Source organism: Plectropomus leopardus, chromosome 13 (assembly GCF_026936395.1).
Source record: "Plectropomus leopardus strain MGB_pleo_1.0 chromosome 13, ASM2693639v1, whole genome shotgun sequence".
Taxonomy (NCBI): Eukaryota; Metazoa; Chordata; class Actinopteri; order Perciformes; family Serranidae; genus Plectropomus; species Plectropomus leopardus.
The window spans coordinates 19,743,385-19,759,322 of record NC_142188.1 but is presented as its reverse complement, the minus strand read 5'-3'; the positions used below and the strand labels follow the sequence as shown (position 1 = coordinate 19,759,322).

Sequence of the window (15,938 nt, the reverse complement as noted above, 5' to 3'; positions counted from 1 at the left end):
CCATGACATGCATGACACTTAAATAAACTAATCAATCAGTCAATATAAGCAACCAAGAGAAAGACATCAAGGATATTTACTGATATCGTCTCATGTCAGTTGCAGGTCCCTGACTTAAATGAAATCAAAATCAAACCGTAGTATACTTTGTAATATCAGCAAATATTCTATCGTTGTCAAAAGAATCAATGTACTGTATTGTAGTGAATCGTATAATTTACACACCTGTAGTTAAGAATCAATGTTGTAAACTCACACTCAAATCTCTTTTTAGGATTATGAACTGCAGCTGATGACCTTCAGAGCGATGGTCGACTCCCAACACAAATCCCCCCTCAAGAAACGGAGGATGCAGAGCTCTTCTGATGCCATTCAGCAGGAGGTACAACTGCGAATCTGACTTTGGTAGAACAAGAAGTTTATGGTCTGTGCAGAGTACTTTTTAGTGAAACCCTTGTTTTTCTTATTTTCACACAGTTTATGGATCTGCGAACCCGCTACACTGCTCTGGTGACTCTCATGACACAGTATGTGAAGTTTGCCAGTGAAACACTGAAGAGAACTGAAGACGAAGAGGTGAGATTTCACATTTTCAATACTGCTTTCTACTTTTATAGTAGCTTATGCAGTAAATTTTAGACTTTTGGGGCTATGTGGATGCTTAAACTTAAAATGCCATTTTAACCTTACATTCTTATCTTTGCATGGTCCTGTGTTTTGCATCAACATATTTCACTGCCTCACTAAGTAGTGAATTGACAAAATAATGTAACACACACTGTATCCCCTTTGGGTTGTTGACTTTCTCTGAGGGTTGTTTCTGTTGTCATATATGATCAGCTCATCACAGGTGAAGACGTTTGCTTCATTGCACAAAAGTAGTAAAAAAAAATTGTGAATGTGTTGCGTGTATGCATGTAAAATTGCTCCTTGTTGCTGGTGACGCTGACCTGCTGGGAAGAGAGAGCTTTTTCTCATAGTAGCGTCTCCCTGGGACAATAAAGCTTCTTCAGGAGTTTGTGTAGTATCTTTTAGCACTGTAAGTACTAGCAAAGGTGCAGGGATCAAATCGGTGACAAGTACGAAAACCTCACATACATTTAACATTTTATTGTTAAATGTGACTTTCAACGCTCTTCAACATTTCTGGCTAACTAAACAATCTTTGGAATTGCAAATTCCCGCTGAGATTGTTTAATATGGCTACAGCACTCTGGTAAGAAGAAAAACATTCATGCAATATATTATACAATTTCTAAATAAATGTGAAACAGTGGATGATTTATTTTTTTGCATTATAGAACAGAAAGGCTTTTGAGAGAGCAGAGAATACAAAACGGACAGAGAGCGTGGAGCTCCAAAAAGCTGCAGGGGAAGTAGAGATTAGTCAACTTAAGCAACGGGTCCAGGAAGAGGTGGCTCTGCTGGTTGAAAGACAAGCACAGGTGGAGAAGTTGGAAAGAAAGGTAAAGACGCAACAAAAGACAATTGATGATCTAATCTTCCAGAAATCACAGCTGGAGCATGATGTTAATCAATACTGCACCAAGTTGGAAATAGCAGCAAAAGACAAAGCTGCCAGTGAGCAAGAGTTAGGTCACGCAAAACAGTCAATTGAGCAGGCTGAGGCCAAGTGGTCTTTGGCTCAGAGGAAACTAGAGGACCTCTTAAAGAAAACTAATGATGGCCAAGATCTTGTTCAGAGCCCCAAACATCACAGAAAGATAATTGTGGAGGAAGTGACAGAGGGAAAGGTGCGAAGGGTCCAGGCTAAAGGAAGTGATCTGGCTCAGAAGCTTTCTGCATTAAACTGTCATCCGACAGTTGACGGTGAACCCGAGCTGTCTGCAGAAAGAGAGAACGAGCGCATGATGGCGGACATCCTACAGCAGAAAGTAGAGGAACTCGTCCTAATCCAGAAAAGAGCAGAAGTGGCTGAGGAGAAAGCACAAAGCTACAGAAAGCTGTTGGATGACAGCAATAACAGACTGAAGAAACTTCAGATGGACATGGAAACTGAAAGAAACAACATGAGACAGAAATCAGAGGATCTCCAGCAAGAAGCATTGAACTTGACTAAATCCATCAATGAACTTCAAGAGGAAATACGATCTCTCCAAAGAGCAAAATCCTCATTGGAGCAAAATGCCTTTTTCCAAAAGACAGAAATTGAAGGTCTTAAAGAGCAGCTGAAGATCACCCAGGGAGAACTGCAAAAGAAAAACTCCATGGAGCAGGAAAATACTCACAAGATTCACAACTTAGAGGAAGAGCTAGCTTCCAAGCAGGCAGTGGTAGATCAGCTGAAGTTTAAGTGCAATGAGCTGACGAGGATAAATGTCTCGTCTGACAGTGATATTAGAGGTCTTCAGATCCAGGCAGAGTCTTTGGAAAAAGACAGATCGTTTTCTGAACAAAAAATCAAGTCTTTAAAGAGTGAGATTGAGAGCTGGAAACAGCAGCTTCAAACAGCTAACGAGGAAAGCAACTTCATAAAGAGATCTGAGCAGGCGTCGCAGCTTCAGTGTAAAAGCCTGGAAGCCAAACTGCAAAAAAGTGAATTGGTTGCTTCGCAGTTGCAGAAAAGAGTAGATGAGTTAAATCAAACCAATACGGAGATGGAAAAGAATCTGAAGAATGTTAAATCTAAACTCGATCAGGTGACGGTGGAAATTGGCAGCAAGGATCAGCAAATTAAAATCTTTAAGTTTCAGGCAGAGGGCACTAAATCACAGGTCAAAATTGTAGAGGAGGAGCTAAATAAGAAATCTCAGACTTCCCATGAGCTTCAAATGAAACTGCAGGATTACAGTGAGGAGATTAGGAAAATGACTGAACTGCAGCAGAAAATCATAATACTCAATTCAAAAATTGACAATTATGAAAAAGAAATAACAGCTCTGAAATCAGAGCTGAAGTCGGTGGTTGCTGAGCGGAATTCTGCAAATCACAAAATCAACATGCAAAACACTGAAGTTAATGATTTGAACATGTTGCTGAAGACAAGAAATGCAGAACTGCAAAAAGAAACTGCAGAGAGTCTAAAACATCTCAGTAAAGTTAAAGCATTAGAAGACGAGCTTTACAAACATAAGCACAACATAATGACTAGCAGCTCAGAGAGCATGACAGGCACCCTAAAGCAGGAGATATTTGCACTTCAGAACGACAAGAGAGCAGCAGATAAGACAGTAGAGAGCTTGAATGCTAAACTCGCAGAGGTAAACTCTTCCCTGCAGAGATCTAAAGATGAATTGTTAAAAGAGACCAGAGAAAGAAAAGCCAAAGAATCCAAAATATTGCAGTTGGAGACTGAGCTTCAGAGAAATAAAGCAGCAGTGCAAGAAGCGACGTCTAGTTCTGATGCTGTTCAGAGCGACAAGAGAGCAACAGACAAGAAGGTAGAGAGCTTGAATGCTAAACTCTCAGAGCTCAACACTTCCTTACAGAGAACTAAAGATGAACTGTCGAAAGAGACCAGAGAAAGAAAAGCCAAGGAATCCAAAATATTGCAGATGGAGACTGAGCTTCAGAAAAATAAAGTAGCAATAAAAGAAGCAATTTCAAGTTCTGACAAATCACGATCAAATCTCCAACATGAAAATACAATTCTTAAGAGGGAGAAAGCTGAGGCACTTGAGAAAACCATCTCATTGGGATCTGAAGTCAGAACACTGAAAGAAAAGCTGCATCGTAGTCAAATCGAAGCTGATCAGAAGCAAAAAGAAAACTCTGTCCTCCAGCAGAGGGCCAAGCAGATGGAAGAACAACTTGAGAAGTGCAAGAAAATGCTAGAGGAGCTGAAAAGTAAACTAGAACTTCAGAAAGAGGGCTATGAGAGGCAGTTGTTGCTAATGCAGACTGAAATAGAGAAAAAGCTTGTTTTACTTCAGTCTGAATTGGCAAGTGAAAGTGGCAAGTCAAGCCAGCTGCCACATAGTGTAGAGTTAGCAGAGATACTTAACAAGTACTTCAAACAAGACATCAAACAGATAAAAACAGTGCATCACACCATTGTGGAGACAAAGCAACAACCAGACCAACAACTGCAGATCAAACTGGACAAACTGCAGCAAGAAAGAACAAAACTCGAACACGACCTCATAAAGGCAAAATCACAAATTTCCCAGCTTGAGGAAGATAGAATTAAACTCAACACAAAAGTCAGCTCTTTACAAAGCCTTTGCAATGAACATCCAAACGAGTCAGCTAGGTTGACAGATAGTGAGTGGAGACTGACACTGAAGGAAAATGAAGCAAGAGCCCTCCGGGAGCAAATCGAGTCATATGTCAAAGAGGTGAAAAGTCTTCAGGAGAAGCTCTTGACGCTCGGAGTCAGGATGAAGACTGAAAATCAGAACATAAACAAACAGGAAGTCATTGAAACCATTTGTCACTATGTGGATGACAACGTGACGGCTACGCTGAAGACGGACCCTACAGTGAGGCTGAAGGCGGCGCCGTCGTATGAGAGGACAAAATACAACCTGGAGGATGAGATTCTCAAAATGAAAGTTTCCTCAGAGGTAAGGATGAAGTCAGTTCAACATTACTGCCTCACAGTGTTACATTTATAACAAATCTTGTATTTTTATATATCATAGTTTTACTTTTACTTTTTTTACTGTGACCATATCTTTTTATCAATTTTAATTATCTGTGACTGTAGTCCTCCAAAACTTAAAAGTTCTTCCAATGTCACATCTACAGATGGCAGCAATGGAGAAAGAAAACACTGGACTGAAACAAGTCAAACAAGAAAAAATGGAAGTCGCTCACAGCCAAAGCCTCCATGATTCACCAACAAAGAAAACCTTGAATAGCTCTGGTAATCAAACTCCTAGTCTCCTACCAAAAGACATGCAGAGTGTGACCTATAAAAGCCAAATCAAACCTGGCGAGCCCATGACCATGACCACACATGGATACATGTCTCTGTGTGGACTAACAGACCAATGGCCAAGTGAAATGTGTAGCATCACTCAGACAAGAACGTATCAGATCAAAGAAATATCTGAAACTGTGAGCACTTCAGACAGTGAGGGAAAAGTGAACGCTATATATTCAACTTCCCAAAAGATCCCAGATCTCAAAGGCAGCACAAGTATTCAAAGCTTTATCAAGTTTAAGCTCTTGGATGAAGAGGTTTGGCGTAAGTTTGAGGAGGGTCACGTCACGATGGAAGAGGTGCAAACATTGCTCGCTCAGTATGCTGGCGAACCAACCGCTATAGCTGGCATTTATGTGGAGTCAAGTAAGAAGAAGATATCCTTCCTAGAAGCTGCTGAGAAGGGCTTCTTAGCAAAGACATATGCTCTTGAATTCCTGGAGGCTCAGGCTGCAACAGGAAGCCTTACAGATCTGTCCACAGGACAAACACACTCAGTTGCTGAGGCTCTGGAGAGAGGTATTATCGAGCCAGGCCAGAAAGACAAACTGATCGAGGCTCAGAAAGCTGTTAGTGGCTACCTCCATGGTGGCAAAAAGCTGTCTGTGTTTCAGGCAATGGAGGAAAGGATTCTTGATAGGTACAAAGGCAAGAAGATCCTTGAGATCCAGGTTGCCACCGGAGGAATCATCAACCCAGAGACTGGTGTCAGGGTGCCAACTAGCATCGCTGTTGATCAGGGTCTTTTGAACAAGGAGACGCTGCAGAGTCTGTACGATCCAGTTGGTAACCCCAAAGGCTTCCACAACCCTGACAGCGGACAGAAAGCCTACTACTCTGAAATACTGAAGACATGCCTTTATGACATCGATGGTGGTGTATATCTCTTCCCAGTTGGTGAGAAACATCTAACAAACACCTCTCCCACAAGTTCTCACAGAGTGTCTGTTGTCAGCAGCAGCAGTGGCATTGAAATGTCGGCGTACGAAGCCTTCAAGGGGAGACACATTGACAAGAGGACGTACCTGTTTCTGTCTCAGCAGGAAAGTGAATGGGAGGAAAAGTCCACCGTTGACGACAGTGGAAACACACTTCACATCATTTCTGATGTCAAAAGTGGCCGACAGCTTTGTTTAGAGTCTGCTCTGAGTCAGAGGTTTCTTGAGCTGTCTGAGCTTGAAAGCTATGGCAATGGGGATCTCTGCATCTATGAGATTGCAGACATCATATTTTCAAGAATGGTTGTTGTGGATGATATCAACAGCCCCATTGCTGGTCTCTGGGACGTCACCCAGAGGAAGAGGCTCTCAGTTCTTCAGGGTTTTCAACAGGGTTTTACCGATAGAATCTCTGCCTTACGGTTGTTGGAGGCCCAGGCCTGCACTGGAGGAATTTGCGACCCCTCTTCAGGAGAGAAAGTTACTCTTTCTGAGGCTGTAAAAAGAGGCCTTTTAGACGAGGCGTTGAATCAGCAGCTCCAGCAGTTTGAGCAGGTGTTTAATGGCATCGTTCACCCCAAAACTTCAAAGACTTTATCTATCTCCCAGGCTATTCAGGAAAATCTCCTCCCCAAAGATGTCGGCTTCCGCTGCATTGAATTCCAGCTCCTGACTGGAGGATTGATAAGCCCCGACACTCATGAAAGAGTATCCCTTGAAGAAGTCATTCAGAGCGGCCTTGTTGACAAAGTTACGGCAACTGCGCTCAAAGACGAGAGGTTTCACACCAAAAGCCTCAGCTGTCCAAAAACCAAGAGAAGAATCACATTCAGGGAGGCACTTGAAAGAAGCGTGTACGACTGCCACACGGGGTTAAGGTTACTGGAGGCGACAAAAGTTCATGGTTTGGGGGCAAAATCTACATTTCATTATGTTTGGGCGTATAAATAAGAAGCATTTGTAAATATATGTTTGTACATAGCATAAAAGAAAGAGCTGCAAATACAGTTTCTGTGTTTTTTATTTGGCTGTAAAGATACAATAACTTAACCATTTAAAATCTGGATTGACATCAGTTATCTTGTGCTGCATGCAGACACCTTTCACAAGCATTTAAATCAAACTGGTTTGATTTCTGTTGCAAACATAGGAAAAAAGGCAATGTAATGTATGTGAAATTATCTGAATTTTGGAGATGGACAGAGAGGATTGTAAGACTTTTTTTTAAAACCTAGGAAGAAATGTCCATACAACTATATTTATAATTATGTAATTATTATAACTTAATATTCAAAATTATGTTACAGAGCTTTTTCTTTTTAGCACTTATTTACCGTCCTTGGTTTTGTTGTTGTTGCTAATTTCCAGGTAATTTTCTTGTAACTTTTTACAAATTTCTTGCGATTTTCAGGGTCATTTCTAGTTAAGTTGCTTATTGCCTTTTTTTTTTTTTTTGGTTGGGGGGGTTACACATACATTTTAACATAGCGCTTGATGCAAGTAACAATTGTTTGGTGTTTTTTTTTTAAAGTTTGATTGTAAATGTGTTTTTGCAAATGCTCGTCCCCCTTCAGGATGTTTTTTTTGTAACAAAGTTAATCATCTTGTCAAAAAACATCTGTTTCAATTGTAGAGATCTGTTGATGAGGAGAAGAGAGAGCATGGTGATAAAGTTAGCAAACTGTTGCACTGGATGTCCAATGTGAAACAGACCCCGAACAATGATGGGAATGCCCTGAAAGATAGCAATGCCAACACAGACGCTTCTAATAAGCCCCAGGTAAATAATATATGCTGTTTCTGGTGTTTTAATTACTGCCATATATTTGTTGTACATGAGAGATGCTTTGGTTTAATGGTGAAGAGTATTTTTCTAATCAAAATGACATTACAGCTTTCCGTTTGTTGTTTGATTTATAATAAAAAAACACACTGTTTACTTTCTGATTCATGTAATCCATACATTTCACATGAGCGCTAGTGGGTGTAATTACTTTACTGTATCACACAAAAGCATGGTCCAGATGGATTTCATGATATTCTTGGTTATTTCAGTCACCCATCAACTGATTCAGTAACACCAAAAGTTGCACAAGCACTAACATTTCAGAACAACCTCAGTGACTAATAAATTAAATCGGCCGATGAGTTCTTGAAATATCCATATACATTTCTGTCCCTTTGTCCCTGTTTGTCCCTGAAAGATGGAGTATACAAATGGTCCAAAGCTGACATTATTCAAGAAAAATTTGAAAGAATGTCCAGATTTCTCTTATGTTTACTCAATGCCACAATAGCATTGTAATTGTAATAAAATAGTGCTGAGAAGCAGTTTGGTTTTCCAGAAGGGATGAGCTGTCAGTCCCTGAGGGTATGTCTAATTTAAGAGAACAGAGCAGAAGATCATAGAATAAAATAGATGCATTAAAGGAGTTCAGACATCATTTTACATGCATTATGCAGTAGTAACTTGCCAGGAATTAGAGCACTGACTTGCTTTACAGTTGCTATTTATGCAAAGGCTGTTCTGCATCTTTGTGGTCATTTCAGATAAGTGATTAAAGTTGTGCTAAATTATGTACATAAAGCACTTTAAAAGTCCACTGTTGAGCTAATTACAGTGTTCCCACTGTCCAGTTATGTAAAATCTTGTGCTGTTATCTAGTGTAGCACTGGACACAGACATTATTAATATTATTATTATTTTATAAATATTGCAGCCATAGTTAAGTGAAATGGAGTGATATACATTAAGTCTTTTTTCTCATTATTCATTAGTAATTTTAATTATTTTAATTCACATAAAAATATGTAAGTAGGGCATGTTTGCATCCAAAATATCAATAAAATCCTAAGTCCAGCAGATAATGTGTAATAATGACAGCTTTGGACTTCCTTTTATTGTATTTTTTCTTTTATTTTTTCAATTTATTAAATTCAATACAATGTTATTTATAAAGCCCAGATATCGCAAAGAAAATTTGCCCTTGAGGGCTTTACAACATACGACATACCTCTGTCCTTGGACCCTCAAATTATGAAAAAAAACTGTCTTAAATTGTTTCTAGTGAATAAATAATGTACAATACAATTTGACAAATTCTGTACAAAAGTTTAACATTTAAAGTTGTATTACATATGTGTTCTATAGGTTTACATTATTTTGTGCAGGAATTTGTATTTAATCTAGTTATGCAGTGTACACTTTTTTAAATTAATTAATATATTTTATATTAATAGGTCAACTGAAAAAAATGTAATTTAGTCTTTCAAAACAGATCCAGTGTGTGAATATATGTAGGTGTGATGAGTCATATAAATGTAAACAAGAGTAACTGTACTACATATGAAGTATTAATACGCTCCTGTTTGATGTTCCAGGTGTCAGTTGAGGAAATGGTCACTAAGAAGGAACAAATTGCAGAAGCACTGAGGGTCACACAGATGATGCTGAACAAACACAGCGACAAGTAGGTTGATTATCGCATATCCACAATACTTAATCTTTTTACAGGTGCAGCCTCATTCTTTGTGTTTTATCTTTCAGAATGACAGAAGAGGAAAGAGAAAAGGCCCAGGAACAGCTGAAGGCGCTCAATCAGGCCTACAATGAACTCTCCCAACACTGTTCAGATCAGACGACGTCTGCAGAAGAGGTTGGACACTGCTGTTTCTGCTATGGGGTGGTTTGCGTCTTATAATGTGTTAGAAAACAGTGCCACCTGATGTTCAGATGCATGACTAACCATTTTCCTCTTCTCCTTAGTGCAATGTGAGCAGCTGTCTTTTGCATCTCTCAATTTATTCTCTCACATTAGGAACAAAAACGACACTTATATTGAAGCTCAGGAAATCAGAGTATGCTGTAAACATGCTTAGTTGCGCCCAGCTTTGGTCTGACATTTCACCATTATCAATGTGGATAACAGATATGACACATAACGCTTCACCTACAGAATGTGATATGACTAACTACCCTCTTTTTGCAAGATGCTGGACACTGCATTCCCAGATGCATGATAGCTTTAAATGTGTTTTATCCGTCGCTCTCCTGTTGCAACCCTGATGCGGTCTTGCACTTGTGCACATGATGTTTAACATGCCCTTATTTGTCTGGTGGTGAGTATACATTTTGTCTTGCTTTTGAATACTAGACATATTGTATATAATTCAGATTTTGTGCTGAAATCAGTTCAGTAATTTGATACATTTTCATTCCCTTTAGGATTTAAAATCCAGTGGGGCCAGGTTGCAGGCTGGACCCATGAGTGAGATTGATGAGGTAACTGGGATCACCCTCCCAGAGGTCCAACCTGTGTCGTCGAGCCTTTTTCAGTCTGAGCCGCATGTCCATCTGGATCGAGACGATGTTTACAAATCCACCCTGAACTGCTTGCCAAAGTTCATCAAAGCCAGCAAGTGCATCCAGAGTTCACATGTCTCTTCTGTGTCACACTCTGACATAGCAGCAGCGAGGGAAGGGTGTGAAGACCCGATTATCAAGATGATAGAGGTCAAAGAAGTCAGCGATGGATTGGAGGTGTGCTACACAGGGGACACGCTGACCCTGGAAAAGGCTTTTCAGAGCGGTTTGATACCTGCACCTGTCTATGTGGAGATTCTTCAGAGGCAAAAAAGCTGTCAGGACATGATGAATGAAGAGGTCGAACCCTGTGAGGTCAACAGACTGATATTGAAGTGCCTCAGCCGGAATAAATCACTGACATCAGGGAGGGGTATTAACACTCTGAGGTCTTTTTGTGATGGTTTAAGTGATCAGGAGGTCATGTCAGAGGACGATATGAGTGATGGGCTGAAGGTGGACGCAGCAGTTCAGTGTGATTTGATGAGCTCTAGTAGCACACTCATTGTGCTTGAAAATCAGCAGCAGTTTTTGGGACTTGTGTTGCCTCCTTCTGGGGGAATCCAAACTGTGTCCACCTCATTCCAGCAAATCACCACTGATGAGTTCACCAGCACACTTTTCAGTAATCGGGAAAAGATAGCAGCTTTTTACATTCCAGATATTTCAGAGGTGATGGACTTTAACTCTGCGGTTCAGAATGGTTTCATCGACACTTACACAGCAGAGGTTTTGAAATCTATAGAAATTCCTGATGTGTTTTCTGACGTTGATCAGCTCAATGACAAGTTCTCATCCTGGCTCATGTACAAAAAACTCAAAGCTGATGGATGTCATCACGCTGCAGATTGCTTAAAAGTTGATAACATCCCGAATCACGCTGAAGCAAAGCAGTTATTCATCTCCTATCTAATGTTGAACAGTTACATGGATCCAGAGTCAGGACAAAGGGTCCTGGTACTCGATACACAGCTGAGTAAAATGGTTAAACTTTTTCTTGAAGATTCAGTTCTTTCTGAAAACACTGAGAAAAATGTAACTTCTCTGACTTTAAATGTTGGTGATCTTTCAGAGCAGGTGGATTTAGACATACCGCTGCACATAAATGAGGAAGCAGAAGAGTTGGTGAAATACACGCGACACACATTTGATCCTCATAGTTTTGTTTCGTCAGTCAATGGAAGAATCAGCTTCAGTGACAAACTATATGCAGATGACGAGGCTCTACATCTGTCTGACAGTGACACTGACATGGAAGCCACAGAGGCAAGTGTAGTGGAAGAAATAGTGTGTCAAAACAACACAAACTGGACAAATTCGGATGAAACTGGAGAGAGAATTTCTGGGAATAGTTCCCAAATTGATGTCATAGGTGCTGATAGTGATGGTTTTCCAACTAATCCAGTGACGTCAGTCTTGACCACTCTATGCCCTGTCAACAGACAGAACGTTGGCTCACCATCAAGTCTGTTTCACTCTGAGTGTACGCTAAAATCCCACCGTCAAACACTACCGTACTACGATGCTGAGTCACTTTGTAGTGAATCTGAAGGTACAGATTTTACCCAAGATGAATTTTTATGCTCTGAGGACATGTTGAAGGGTGAAAATGAGCAAGGCGATACTGTTCATCTCCTGAAAGTGCAAACAGAGGAAGGATACATTTCAGGTGTGACCTCAGGGAGTCATTATAACATGGAGGGAGCCCTTAGTCAGGGCCCAGAAGAGACAACAGTACTGAAACAGCTTGACCTACAGTCAGATGAAAAAGGAAGTGTTGAGGGAGATGAAGAGGACCCAATGTCTGATGTTAAACAGCCAGCGTCATATGAATCCATATCGTCAAATATTTCTCTTAGTTTAAAGGAACAGCAGAGCCTATTGAGGTCTGGTTGCAGCATTAATGTCAGTGAGTCAGCAGATGACTTAGAGCCTGAGGCCAGTATTTACAACCATAATCTGTGTTTCATCAGTAATGAAGGTGAGTACACGCAGACTGAGATGAATGTTGCTGTCATGGTGCTCGATGTGACCAATGAGGAGGCTGACAACAGAAAGATAGACAGCGATAATGGAGATACAGAGAGAGATTGTGAGACCACAGGAAATGTAGGAGAGATGAGTAATTATCCACATCATTCCCCTCCTGCAGTTAGCGAGTCTCTGATGATCTCACCCGCCTCGTGGAGTCAGGTTACTGCAGAGTTTGGTCATTACATTGACAAATCGCCTTTACTGGCTGAAGACAGTGACTCACAGGGTGTAATCAATAACCGGCCAACAGATTCAGCTTTTGTTGTAGAAAACGCTGCTTCAACTTTGCTGTCATGTCCATCTAGTCCGAGTGACAGAACCTCCACTGACCCAGAAACTCAATACACCACCTCCATTAATCACTCTAAATCCGACAGCTCACTCACTGACAATGATTTTCCCATTGCTGCGCATGATGCCCAAGTGGGAAATCAGACTTTCAGTGAGAGTGAATTAGACATGTGCTCATCACATTGCGATGCGTTGTCGAATGAAGGTAGAATAGCGAATGACAGAAGTGCGGTTCAGTCACCTTTGGATGACGAGCCAAGTATAGATTACTCATCGTCCATGAATTCGGTCGAAAGTGAAATACTCTCAGAATCTAGGGGTTACTATGACAACAGCATTGCAAAGGATGGCAGCAGAATCACATTACCTCAACAAACAGTGCTTCATTCAGAAAGTGATTTTAGCGTTGGCTCTGAGCCCAGCTGCACTCAAAATGGTCAGAGAGTGCTTGTTGGCGAGAGAGCTCCACAGTCGCCTGTTGTTCCCGATGAAGTCACCGCTACAAACGCTATCAATCTTAAGTGGTTTGATGGGGGAGATTCAGATCACGACACACTAACTACCACCACAGTTTCTCTTGAAACGGCACTGTTTGATGAAGATTTGTCAGGTTCACAATACAGTGGTGCAGAGGATGTTGAGTTGAGTACAGAGAGGCAACAGGAGGACATTTCGGATGTCTCCAGTAATGCGGAACAGATCTGTGTGTCGAGAAATGCACAGACAGCACAGTCAAGTGATAAAGAAAGTGCAGATATTAGTGAAAATATGTCAGGACAAACCGAAGTTGGAAGATTAGGTGTGTGTGCTTCTGAGCATCTCCAGGCAGATTTCATGTCAGGCAACTGCGTTGCATCTTCAGCTGCGTCTGGGATTTTTACTGCTGTAAGGGCACATGTAGATGACGAGGAGGAAATGATGGGGCCTGATGTCAGTGATTTGCAAAAGGCACAAACTCGAGATATTGAAAACGCTATTGCTGTGGTTCAGGATACTCCACAACCTGAAGAAGAAGATGGTGCTCATGACAGAGACAGTGCTCATGGGCTTATAGAAAGCAGTCACCCCGACCTTCTCATGGATCTGATGAAGCAAAACGGCCTCAGTTTGAACAACAAAGAAACAGGAAACTCAGAACTGATAATGCAGGAAGAGAAAGTTGATGAAAAGGTGGTGAAGGCTGATGCTCCAAACATCCAGCTGCAGCTGCTGCAGGTTCTTAAGACTGTTTCTTCAAGCCAAGACCTCTCAATGCTTCAGGAGGTGATGGACACTCTAAACAGCGCTCTGGGGGGCGACTCTCTGGTTGCTGACTTTCAGCAGGAGCGGCGGCACACACTGGAGAGCATCAAAGAGGAGAGCTCAGAGGGGGAAGATGAGGGGTCAGCAGAAGACTCAGGTCGCTGTTGCTCTGCTGCAGAGAGTCACGAACCTTCCCCTCAGTCATCTAGCAGCTCAGATGCCTGCAAAGTTGAGGAGGTTAAAAAAAAGGTATGTTTTGCGTTGTTTATGTGTTCAACACTTCAAGCCCTCCAAGTGACCATTTGTAAGTCAATTACACAGCAACATGTGACACTGAATTTGTAAAGAAACTGTTTTTCCGGCATGTCTGTGGAAATCCAAAAATGGAGCAAAATTCTTGGTGAGTTGAAGCCATAGGCGATCATGTTCAACAACAGCCAAACTATGTCAAAATATTCATTTACACATTTAACACAGGGTAAGTATTTGATATACACATGGTTACTTGGGGTGTGAAGTATTCCTTTAAGTTAACCCCCTCCCTTAGTTCTGACACGTGTAACATCTTTTCCACTTTTGTGTTGTGTTTATCGTCAGCTGTTTACCATCCAGGATTATTTGGAGTGTGTTGGGAGACTGCAGGATCACGCTGATGTTTTAGAGGATGTCAGAAAAGATCTTTTGATCCAGACACACATGGGAAACAACATGGAAGAAGTGCAGATTCAAATAGAGGATTTTCAGGTTAGAATTGAACATTGTTAACAACTTATGTGCATACATTATACATTATATGCATTACTTCCTGACCAAATCTGTTTTTTTTATTCAGTCTCTGGAGTCCCAACTTTCTAGATTGTCTGGTGTTCTGACAGCAGATTTGGAAAAAGCCAAACAGCTCTTAAATTCTGCTGATGAGGACATTCCCATTCAAATCCACCAAGATTTGGCCTCGACATATCTGGATTTAGAGCCAAATTTCACTGCTGTTTCCCAAATGTGTGCAGAAAGGAGTCAGTCGCTCATTCAAGCAATGGAAACGGGGAAGGTCAGTGCTCATTGCAAGTCGTTAAATTGACGTAACAGTTGTCAGCCATTGACTACTTTAAATGTGATTTTAGGCACATCTGGAATCAGCATACCTGAAACATCTCAGTGATCTTGATGAACTAGCAGCTGTCATCCAAAGCACCTCAGAGATGTGTGACGTGGATCTGAAATCATGTGATGTGGACGCACTGAAACATCTGATTCAGCAGAACAGGGTATCTAAAAATACATTTAATTAAAAACATCCTGTATCGACAGTTACTACAAGAGCTTACTCTGCATGTTTCTGTCTTTTCTTCCAGGACTCAGAGAGCAGTCTGCTGAAAGAAGCCAGGCTCAAGTTAGAGGATGTCACATTCGATATTCAGTGCTTTATTTCTGAACACGCTCAGTTCCTGAGTCCAGCTCAGAGCAGCTACCTGCTAAAGTTCCTCAGCACCACACAGCGAGCGTTCAGGGATCAGACGGAGAGGCTCGTTACCCAGAGGAGCGCCTTAAATGTCCTACTGGACACCAGGGAGAGGGAGAGCCGGGAGAAGGTCTGCCTGTGGATACACAATCAAATATCACTGATGTGTCCCTTAAAGGTCTAGTGTGGAGGATTTAGAGGGGTATATTGGCAGAAATGGTATTTAATATAATAATAATGTTTTCTTCTGTGTATAATCCCCTGAACAGAAGAATCGTTGTGTTTGTGTTACCTTAGAATTAACCATTCGTATCTACATAGAGAGGCCCTCTCCTATGGAGATGGAGCCACGTTTCTACAGTAGCCACTGTAGTTAGCAGACCCTCCGTGACGAGCAGCGTCGTAAAAACACAGATTTTTTTAAAATATGAAACTGCTTTTTTCAGTGTTTTTACTTGTTTTAATCACCTGGTTCATTTGTTTCGGCTCCTGGTGAAAACTCAGCTGGTTGCAATCTGCAGTCCTCACCACTAGATTCCACTAAATCCTCCTAAATCTCACATGCTGGACTTTTAACAAAAGAAAACCAAATTATATATATGTTTTGCTGAATGAAAATTACAGTTGATAATTAATGCTTATAGTGCATGTGGAGTGAGCCCTATAAGCCATGTTACTGATCAGATTTAAGCATTGGTAGTATCGTGTGTGGATTCTGAAAAG

At 41.1% G+C, this 15,938-nt stretch overlaps 2 protein-coding genes across 7 annotated transcripts in view; both read left to right on the top strand.

Moving 5' to 3' along the window:
- dst (dystonin) overlaps positions 1-15,938 on the top strand; it is a 129,205-nt gene that overhangs the window by 56,552 nt on the left and 56,715 nt on the right. For 4 of the 6 annotated variants that reach the window (XM_088086189.1, XM_088086186.1, XM_088086188.1 and 1 more), the window contains 10 exons: positions 275-382; positions 478-576; positions 7,460-7,606; positions 9,208-9,296; positions 9,374-9,482; positions 10,052-14,005; positions 14,354-14,500; positions 14,589-14,804; positions 14,878-15,021; positions 15,109-15,345. In XM_088086189.1, the coding sequence (XP_087942315.1) occupies positions 275-382; positions 478-576; positions 7,460-7,606; positions 9,208-9,296; positions 9,374-9,482; positions 10,052-14,005; positions 14,354-14,500; positions 14,589-14,804; positions 14,878-15,021; positions 15,109-15,345 (5,250 nt within the window). Of the gene's footprint in view, positions 1-274; positions 383-477; positions 577-1,301; positions 1,467-7,459; positions 7,607-9,207; positions 9,297-9,373; positions 9,483-10,051; positions 14,006-14,353; positions 14,501-14,588; positions 14,805-14,877; positions 15,022-15,108; positions 15,346-15,938 lie in introns of all 6 variants that reach the window. The other 2 variants (XM_088086183.1, XM_088086187.1) reach the window with 2 other exon arrangements.
- On the top strand, positions 1,473-7,412 carry LOC121954497 (uncharacterized; the record flags this gene model as incomplete). The annotated part of the gene is made up of 2 exons (XM_042502034.2): positions 1,473-4,526; positions 4,711-7,412. Coding segments are annotated over 2 exons (5,121 nt in total), but the record flags the coding sequence as incomplete, so codon positions are not given.